This window comes from Nicotiana tabacum, chromosome 9, assembly GCF_000715075.1.
Source record: "Nicotiana tabacum cultivar K326 chromosome 9, ASM71507v2, whole genome shotgun sequence".
In the NCBI taxonomy this organism is placed as follows: Eukaryota; Viridiplantae; Streptophyta; class Magnoliopsida; order Solanales; family Solanaceae; genus Nicotiana; species Nicotiana tabacum.
Window position 1 is genome coordinate 113034029 of NC_134088.1, and position 10977 is coordinate 113045005.

General features: G+C 34.9%; 1 protein-coding gene across 1 annotated transcript; it reads left to right on the forward strand.

The window, feature by feature from the left end:
* The first annotated feature begins 4796 nt into the window (after positions 1 to 4796).
* Positions 4797 to 10733, forward strand: LOC107796572 (arogenate dehydratase 2-like). Its single transcript, XM_016619366.2, has 12 exons — positions 4797 to 5203; positions 5304 to 5371; positions 5746 to 5838; positions 8011 to 8211; positions 8288 to 8368; positions 8503 to 8598; positions 8681 to 8758; positions 8888 to 8977; positions 9080 to 9147; positions 9287 to 9368; positions 9676 to 9745; positions 10353 to 10733. The coding sequence occupies exons 1-11, from the start codon at positions 4930 to 4932 to the stop codon at positions 9733 to 9735; spliced, it is 1191 nt and encodes a 396-aa protein (XP_016474852.1). The 5' UTR covers positions 4797 to 4929; the 3' UTR covers positions 9736 to 9745; positions 10353 to 10733.
* The last annotated feature ends 244 nt before the right edge of the window (positions 10734 to 10977 follow it).

A 10977-nucleotide genomic window follows, 5' to 3' on the forward strand; every position in this document is an offset into this window, starting at 1 on the left:
ACCATCACAATGAAACGAGCTAAGTCTATTCACTAATTGATTCACTTGCATTGTTAGGTTGTTAGTGGATTCATCATCGTGTGTAAATCTCTCTTCCACCTTATTTATGAACTTCTACATAAGCTCTTCTAAACTAACATTTGACGCTTGAGGTGGCTCTCTCACATCATTTAGAGTTCAATAACAAGAATATGCTCTTCAAGATTTCTTCAACAAAAGAAATCTTGAATATAAGTTAACATAACAAAACTAAAAATAAAAAAATAAAAATTAAAAGCTAATTCCTGAATTAGCACTACAAACTACTTCAAACACTATTGATTTTCAATCCCTGGCAACAACGCCAAAATTTGACGAGCGTAAAATACACACTTAAATTGTGCTCGCTAGTCAAAGATAGTATAGTATAATATCGTGTCCATAGGAATTGGATTTAAACAGCATTATCGTAGTTTTTAGCTAGATTATTATCCAGGAGGATCAACAATGGAGATATATATGAATTCTAACTACAAATAACTAAGAATCTAAAGCTATTGACTAATAACAATCACAATAAAGGTAAGCAAGTAAGTTATCAATGGGAAAAAATATAGGTTGATGGGATAGGTGCAAGATAAATGTTCGGGATCTAACTCTAGATAATTCACTTCTAATGTTCAAGTGAGTCTCTCGAATTCACTTAATTATCAGTACAATTGTTTAGTAGAAACTCATTTTTCGATTAAGTCTCAACCTCACAATATGAACTAATTTAAACTCGGCGAAGATATGCAAGAATTCGTAATGGATTGGTCTTTAGAAGAACCTCTTTCGATTATCCTCCTAACTATGTTTAATCAAGGATTCAACTAGCCTCTTTTGATTACTTAGAAGAATCTATGAACTCAACCAACAATATAGTGCAAATATATCACAAGTTATGCCTCTCTCGATTACAAGAACAAGTGAACATAGATGCAATAATTTAATCTTCCCAAAACGATTCAAATACATATAAATAGAGTTATAATCCACAAACAACCATCAATACACCAAATCCATCAAAATCCAAAAGGTTCTACTCCATAGACACGGAGAAGTTCTTCACAAATGAAATAAAAGTATAGAAAAATATAAATACAATCCAAACCCGGATCTTGAGTGAGGAAGGAAGGATAAAATCCTTGTGCTCTTGCTTCTCCCTTTTCTCCTTAGCTTCCTTAGGTCTAAGGTATGTCAAAAGTGGTTCCTTGGGGTATTTAATCCGCCCCCAAAATAAAAACGGAAGAAACTACCCTTTTCTTAGCAAAATAGGACTCTTCCCGGACAGTACATGCGCGGTCGCACACCTAGGGACTTGCTCGCGCACTTGGTCGCTCATTTTGCACACCGTTCTGCCCCAAGTGCACGCCCAATGCGTGATTGCACACTTGGTCGCGCACTTGGGTGGTATCAGTTGGGAATTTGGGAAAGTGTAAAACATGAAAGTTGTAACTCTTTTAAATAGCTTTCCAACGATATATTGTGGAGCGCAAACTGATTCTGAGCTAAAAGTTATGTGCATTTTACTGGACAATGTGCAGTATGCCTGCTCGATTCTTCGTTTCGTTCTTCAAGTCCACTATAATCTGTTGATCTCTGAACACGATCCCAACTTAATCCTTGGGCTTTTACTTAGATTTCAAAGCTCCAAAATAATATGAATTTATTCCACAACATCTACATAGATCAGAATCATCCTACAAGATATAAAACACACAATTAGTACAAAATGTTAGCGATTAATGCTCCAACTCAATTAAAGTGCAGTAAATCAGAGTACAATAAGCGACTAAAATACAGGATTATAGCATACCATCAATAAACAATACAAAAAATATAGAAAATAGGGGAGAAGTTTTGAGATTTTTCATGTTTGAAAATTGAGACTAAGCCTCTATATTTATAGACAATGAAAGGGTGAGATGAAGAGATACAATTCAAAAGGTACCTCTTCCATTTCTCATCCACACCCATTCATGAAACCTAACATTAGTAATATATCATTGCATTATCTTCTTAGACTCAGGTTGATTTGTTTAAGATTATCATATTCTTGTATTAAGCCAGATAGATGCGAAACTAGGATTTGAAGGTGCGAGGAGCACATGAGCGAACTGCTCAACCAATGCCCCCATCTAACTTTTGAGTGAAATATATGACGTTTTGAATATATATACACATATATATATATATTCAGAACTTTGCCAAAGTTATCAGGTCCCTCTACACCAAATATGGGTCCGCCTCCAAAGCGAGACATGTACACAGGACAATGCTTGTAGTAGTGGCAGAGTCAGAAATTTTTTCAATTCAAAACTTTCAAACATTGTAATTTGCTATTTAATTAGTTTGAATTTGGAATAACTTAGACATTTAAAGTTTTCGAAATTGTCCTAAATGTAAAGAATTTGCGCTAAATTGGAATAGCTTAAGAAAAATAAGACTCATACTTAAAAAGATACAATCCTTCCTGCAAACACCAAACAGTATATGCTTGTAGATGTTAATGTTTAATTGGAAGTGGACAATGTTAACACTATAGTTAAATTTATCACTTATTTTCTAAATATTACAAAAGAAGTTCTATTCTTCCGGACTATAATCCTTGAATTTCGTATTTTAATGCCAGAATCTTGTACATGTATACTTCGAGAAAGAAGTACTAGTACTAATTATTTTAAGACCTCAAGCAAAAGAGAGGCAAGGGGAATTAATAAATGGACTTCATGTTTTATCCAGTATTGATTGTGAACATTCCAACACTAAAGTAAACAACATAGTTAAATCCAAATTATGTTAAAGACAAAATGCAATTATGGTTTGTCCACACGGTAGTTAATGTAACAACACCCATATGTGGGATAATTATATTACAAAATCAAGTGTCATCTAGCGATAGGGACCCACCGGGAGATAAACAATAACACAACTATATATGAGTCCCCAATAAATTAAAGTCGGCTGTATTAATTTTTTTTTTTTAAAAGTTCGACTCATGTCATCGTCGTATAGATATAAATCATAGAACAGAAGAGAAATGAGCTTATGTCATTGAGGTCAAGAGGTGGTTGGCGTTTGGCTGTCTTTGCCTTATTCTGTTTGGTTTGTAACTCAAATTGGCATCAGTTTTAATTTGTTGTATTGTTATATTCTATTTTCTTCCTTCTGATTCTTGGTTGTTCACATTTTTTCTCAAAAGGATTCTACATCACTTGACATTGGTTCTGTTCTTGATATTCATTAATTAGTTCTGCACTGGAATGTACAACTACACACTTTCTCTTGAGTTCTAGCAAGTGGTAAAATAGTTACACGACAAAAAATATGGATGATTCTACTATATTTGACGTAGGGATTTAATATTTCCATTCAACAGTACAAAGCATGTGGCAAATGATAATTAGCCAAACAAACGGTTTGTTTGGATGGTTGTTATTTATCATTTCATAATGTATCGTATCGTATCGTATTATATTGTATTGTATTGTTTTAATGTATATAATATTTGGATAGATTGTATTGTTTGCCGTCGTTTTATGATGTCATGCACAAATAACATGAAAAATAAACTTGTAATATTACAAAAAAAAAGTATGGTACGGGATAGAATTATTATATAAAAAAGTAAGCTAAATGATAAAATAAGATTATTTAATAATAAGAAAGGGCAATGAAGAAAAAATAAGGTGTTGGTTTTCACTAAAATAAACGTAAATATTCTTCAAATCATTTGTATCAGAAACTAGTCAAAACACACAACTTTCAACAAAATGCTAAGATTAGCTTCAATGGAAGAGAATAGAATCTATGAAAGCATTCAGCAAATTGGGCTGTCAATGAAGACTGGAAATAGTAGGCCAGAAACAAAAACTAATCATTTTGGCCCGCTAGAAGGAGTAGGTGTTTTCTTCTGGGTTGTATATTTTCACCTTCTTCAAAATGAAAACAGAATCCAGTTTTCAGACATGGATTGGACCTACCATTTTTACCAAATACAAGGTTTATAGGACTAGATCCAGCTAAAACATTTAAGATCAGGCCTTAGTAGATGTTGTAGATATGACACACTAGGTAGCCACTCTAAAAGGGTGTTATTTAGGAATTAGCCAATACATCATAAATTTTAATTTTCCAGATCAATTTTTCGGACAAAAACGTCATGTATTGTCATGAAATTATGATTTTTAGCTCAAAGTTTCAGGTGTAAATAAGTATTGACTATTCCTTAAATAGCATCCGTAAGAATGGCTATTTATGCACTTCGCCAATAGATTTTGTTCGAGTGAGTGAAGGGTTAGATTTCTGATCTTGTATAGACTTTTTAATGCTTCTCTCTAATGCTGGAAGTGCACTTCATTTTGAATGTCAAACTTATTAAAGCAGTATACCTAAAGCAAGAGCAAATATTTGTTCCAAAAATGATTGCATCATGAAATAGTACAAAATTTTTATCATGTAATTTGAAGGACACTTTTTTATTCATATTTGGATTCGACTAATTAAAAGTTTCAAGAAGTCAAACTTTTTTTTATTATATCAAGCAAGGGCGGGGAAAATAGAAAGAGATGTTGCTCTAGTAATAATGTTATGAATCTCTACTTTGGGGTAAGTGTATATATAGCCATTTTTAAAAATACTATTTAGAGATTGGCCAATATTTATTTTATTTTAAAATTTTAAACTAAAATTTTTAACACAATTCTGCCTGAAGAAGTGACGACGTGCTAAGTAATTCCTAAGCAGTACAACTTTAGAATGCCTATGCCCAAATTAGCGGGACTAATTTGGAAAACAAAAAATAACAGTTCCAAATCAACAGTGACACTGACACCATCTCTTCTCCCGCTCTCGGTTATCTCGCTCATGCAACAAAACACACACACACACACACAGTGAACAACCACCATGGCTGCCACCATCATTAGGTCACCAAAAATCTCCCTCCCCCCTCCCGAAACAACCACCTCAAATCTCTCATCCCTCATTCACACCTCCTTCACTCCGTTACCTAAACGACGTCGTTGTCTCTCGATCTACGCCTGCGCCGACGGTGCCGGCGACCAAAGCAACAGCCCATTCGGAGGAGAAATTAAGAAAGGTCAAGCAATTGAGCTTAATAAAGTCAATGATGAACATCCTTATGAATACAATGCTAAGGATTCACCTAATCCCCTTCCAAGTAGGTTACAGTTTTTAAAATTGATCAATCTCGATAAAATTAGGGTTTTAATTGATAATGTAATTGTATTGATTTTTATGTTGAAATTGATGAATTTTAGGGCCATTAACATCGGCTGATTTGAGCAATATGGCATCTGAAGGGTCTCGTCTTCGGGTTGCTTATCAGGTTATGGATTTTATATGTATATATAATCTTTTTTCAATTTTTTTAGAAATGTTTTTATAAGTATATTGAAATGAGTTTAAGTGCTATATACCGTACATGTAAAAAAAATTACACAATCAGGTCAATTATTAGGTAATTATAGGTAAATCTCTTGATAAGCATTAATTTGTAACCTGGTAAAAATGTTAACTAACCTGCTATCACATGTTAAAGTTCAGCGATGATGTTAACTTAAATCCTATAGAAATTTACCAACATGTATATGTATATGTATATGTATTAGACTATGCATCTTGTAATTCAAATTCTAGATCTGCCTCTGCTAATCAGGTTGCCTTTGGACGTTCCTGATTAGTTATGTATTGATCTTTCAGGGAGTGCGTGGTGCTTACAGTGAATCAGCAGCAGAGAAAGCATATCCAAACTGTGAAGCAGTTCCCTGCGAACAATTTGATACTGCTTTTGAAGTGAGTTTTTCTTTGGTTTCCACTCAATTTGGGCAACAGTTTGTTTTCCTCAATGAATTATGCATTTCTTTGTGTGTAGGAGCGGATGACTGTTAACCATGGTTGTAAACTTATCCATCATTGGTTACTTTGTGTTGTTTAATGAGTATTTATTTTTCAAAGATAAAGTAAAAACCTAGTGCTAATTATATCAGTTCTAGAATTAAAATAGAATGGTTGAAGTGGGGTGCTATGAGGTATTATTTGATAGGAAGATATCTAACTAATTAATAAACAATTTCTGTAGAGCAGATGTGATTTGTCAGATAAGCAATGTCACATAGGAGTGAATATTTGCCTCTAAACCCTGCATATAATGTCATAGAAATGCAAAGTGTTGTATTGGATGTGTGGCAAGTGGCCACAAAATTGGATAATATTAGAATGGTCACACCCTATCAAGGGTGCAAGTACCACAGACAGAGGCTAACATAATAGAAAGCTAGTTGAGATAGTTGTTGAATATCCTTAAATAAAAAAAGAACTTAAGAAATTGTCAATATTACTCCATATTATTATTACATGATTTCAAATCCTGCTACTTGTGTTGACTCTTATTCCAATCTAAGGGATAACTTAATATCAATTTAACATGTTGAAGGAAACTCATGACTTCTCTGCTCCTAGCATAAGACGTGGTTACTATGATTTTCCATGTCATGAATGTTTGAATTCTAGCTATATTAACCAAAAAAGTTTAAATTATTGCACCATGTGTTGAAATGTTGACCCACTTTAACTTCAACAATAACTTGCTGGTATCCTTAATCTTTGGCTTGGTTAGGGATTATGGAACCTCTTTTTCTTTTTAATCAGTAAAAAAGATGAACCTTTTTTCCTTTTTTCATACTGGTTGCCAATAGTTCAAATATTGCATTTTCTTCAATATGGATATGAAGAAATCAGTTAGTCAAACATGAGTCTACCTGTATAAGAAATTTCAAGTATTTATCAACAAGCTGCCCAAGCTGAGAGATACTGGAAGATGCTGGAAGTAGCTTATTGGCTTGAATTGTTATGTGAAAAATGCTGTTACATCCTCTTGTAGCTTTCCTATGCTCACCCAAAGACTTCATAAGAGGCCCTTATGTTCATAATATGTCTCTATAATCTAGCTCGTCCCATACTTTTTCCTTTGATTTTGTCTATCTCTGCCTTTCTTTATGCTTTTCGAAAACCACCATGTTGGGGCTTGGGTTAGATCAAGGACCCTGTATTGGTGTCTTCTATAAATATCTAGAGGTAACTTCAGGAAAGCTATTTTCTTTGAAAATAGGAGAGGAACATATATCAGCCAATTATTTTATAATGTTTGCTTGCATAATCTATTTTGAGCTGGAAACCGGTTGGGTTTTGTAAGAAGTAATAGAAATGACTATTGCATGTAGGTATGCGTATAAAATCTGGCAGTAATCCCAACATTTTCAGAATTGACTGCCATAAATTGTCTGATCATAACGACTATCTGCTTGCTCTTAATTGTAGGAATGGTACCAATTCTCCTTTAGGTATGTTAGGCCAAGCGGGTTTAACTGATCTTCTTAATGCTGTACAACGAAACAGATAACCAAATCTCAAAATCTGTACTACAAGCCTTAGGTTGGATTGAAATTTCTTGTGTAGTGGTTTCAGTTTGTCCGATTAAACTAATTCGGTTAGGCAAGACATAATAGCCGGGGCCTGCCAGACTAAGGTCACTAAAGATTCTTAAGCTGGCTTGTGTCATTAATTTATATTTTCTTAAAGAGTAAGGTCATTAAGGACTCTTAACATTAATAGTAGATGTTTTGAAGGACACAGCAACTCCTTACAGAAGATCAAGATGAACTGCTTATTTTTGTTTCACTTTTGGTGTAAGGAAGATTTTGTACAGGATGTAGATTCAATGATAGATATCATAGGATCACTGTAGTAGGAGATAGAAGATAGCCGTGGTTTTTGCTCTTTTTGATATATGTATATATGGCCTTAGCACAGCCTTTGTGCTACGATTATATAATATGTTACCATTCTCAAAAATATTAAAGGCTCTGAACAGTAAGTTCTAGATGCAGCAGAAGCTAGTTTCACATTCTTTTGCACCTATATAGATTAAATCAAACCATGATTTCACCTTCCTTTCTTGTTTGATAGGCTGTTGAAAGGTGGCTTGTTGATAGAGCAGTTTTACCAATAGAAAACTCTTTAGGAGGGAGTATTCACAGGAATTATGACCTTTTACTGAGACACCGTCTCCATATAGTTGGAGAAGTCAAACTTGCAATTCGGCACTGTTTAATGGCTAACAATGGCGTCAAAATTGAAGACCTGAAAAGAGTTCTTAGCCATCCTCAGGCATGTTTCTTTTGCTTCCTAATTGTTTATATGCTTGACACACATGTTTATTTATCGAAAACCTGGTTGTACATAGGCTCTTGCACAGTGTGAGAACACATTAACAAAGTTGGGGTTGGTCAGAGAAGCTGTGGATGATACTGCTGGTGCAGCCAAGGTGAGACAAGATTCTAACTTCTGCACTTTTGGATTTTAGAAGATTCTGTAATTGGTCTGGTAAATTATAATTGATTCAACCAGCTATCTTGAGATTTTTGAATCGTGATATGTTTTCTGTGATTATTTCTGCAGTATATTGCTTTCCAAAAACTAAAAGATGCAGGGGCAGTTGCAAGTTTGGCTGCAGCTAGGATCTATGGTTTGAACGTGCTTGCACAAGATATTCAGGTATGCAGAGATCTGGAGTAACAATCTAGCTGTCGACAACATTTTATTCATTAGTCAGTTCTCTGATGTATCTTTCTTTTAGGATGACTCTGATAATGTCACACGCTTCCTTATGCTGGCTAGGGAACCCATTATTCCTGGTACTGATAAACCATTCAAGGTTAGTCCTGCAGTTTACCAACTCTTCAAATGTGGAGCAAATACTGTATAACTGAATTCATATGTTTTTTCTCTTCAAAGTTACTCTCACCTAATTCTGTGGATTGTGCTTATCTACTGATCGTGACAGACAAGTGTGGTCTTTTCGCTCGATGAAGGCCCTGGGGTGCTTTTCAAGGCACTTGCTGTTTTTGCTATGCGAAATATCAATCTTACTAAGGTTAGTTTAGCTCAGCTGAAAATACTCTGTTATTTCTCAGGCCACAGGTAAGATATACTAACTCAATTTTTTTTGGCTGTTCTGCTTTAAATTTTGGCTCAGATTGAGAGTCGTCCGCTGCAAAAGCAGGCTTTGCGGGTGCTTGATGATAGTACAGATGGGTTTCCAAAGTATGCATCATACAAGTCTTCCCTCTACTTTTGCAGTTTCTAAATGCTAGTACCATCTTATGATCAGAAGAACATTTAGTTACAATGTTATTGCATTGCTGTTGTGAACTTCCTAATTGTGTGCGGCATGCTTATGCAGATACTTCCCTTACCTTTTCTATGTGGATTTCGAAGCATCTATGGCTGACCAAAGGGCTCAAAATGCTTTGGGACATCTCAAGGTATTTCTTAGACATACTTGATGTTGTAGTATTTATTGGTCATCATACAGGAAGGAGCAAAGTAATACCACTCAAAAGAGTTGTCGAAGACAAGTGTATATAAGGTGATTCAGGGTAGCTCACTTGCGGGCTACCCAAACCCGCCCTGTGTAGGTGGGGGTTCAATTTTCCATAGAGTATTCCTATTCCCTTCTCCCATTTCCTCCTCCCCTTCCTCCTCATTTTATAATAGTTTAAAAAGAAAAAACCCGAATCCACTAGTGGATAGTCGAGAACACTGAACGAGAATTGTTTTTTTCCCTTGCAGGAATTTGCAACCTTTTTGCGAGTATTAGGGAGTTACCCTTCAGATAGTGGTGTAGCTTGACATTTACAAGGTATTACTTGAATGTTTGAGAATTTTTATGAGAGATCCATTATAGATACCTTTTTTGCTCCTCCATAAAAGAATACTATTTTGCTTAAGGGGCTTATTGTCTTTGGCCTGATGGATAAACATTCATGTCTTTTTCCTGTTCAATGTTGAAGTAATTGTGGCCTATATGGAAAAAGGAATACGGGAGTAGAGGACAGAGAATCCTTGAATCCTCAAATTAAGTATAACCAAAAGAGGAAACAGGTAATCTAGAAGAATACCAGATCTTTTGGCTTTTAGTCTTAGATGTGCCATCCTTCTACTCGTATCCGTCTTTTCCTTCTTTTCCAGGACCCCCACCCCACCTCCAAAAAGTAATTTCAGTTTGGCCTAATGAAATTTAATGACACGAGAGGGGAAACTACAGTTGAATAGTCTATAAGGTTAAGCAATGACTAACTTATATGAATTGCTAAAGCCTAAACAGATGCATCTTGACTAGAATTTCTGGGTGATATAGTCAGGCTTGGCATGTTCAGAGTTGATGTTTACTTGTTCTTGATTTTGTAATACTTTTAGCCAAGTCTGAACTAAACAATTCTCATTACTAACATTAATTGCTAATGCAGGCAATCACACTATATGGAAGACACGCTGGTGACATTGGTATTTCCTCTCTCCAATTGCTGCAATGTCATTATAGATACCATGCAGCACTACAGTACGTCCTCAGCGGTTCTGTTGATACCATGATACAGTTTTCTTTTGCCAACTGCAATTTGATGCGTGTAATTACTGTTTTTTTATTTTTATTTAAAAAAACCAGAATCCATCTTCTTTTCTTGTGTTCTTCTTTATTTTCAATCCCAGATCTGTTTTCTTAGGTTCACGGGTCCTGATCGTATTGGTTTTTGAAAGAGTGAAATGTAGAAGAGCAGAGAATAGATGTATTCATCTGTATTTTGTTACAAGTATTTATTTATCAAGAACAGAGATGATTCTTTATTGCATTTGGCAACTTGCAACAAGTGTCGGTGCTCTTATGCACAGGTAATTAACAATTGGTCTTTTAGTTGTCTCAAATTGTTGAATCCTATATTGAAACGCTGCCTTGTTTGTTAAAAATGGATGGACGAGGGAAATTTTATTCTGAAATCTTTCAATGGCACATGTCTATCTATATTAACTACTAGCCCGAGGCCGACCTAAAGATCCGTAGTCTATATCGTATATAAAAATAAACTCAAACTTTTG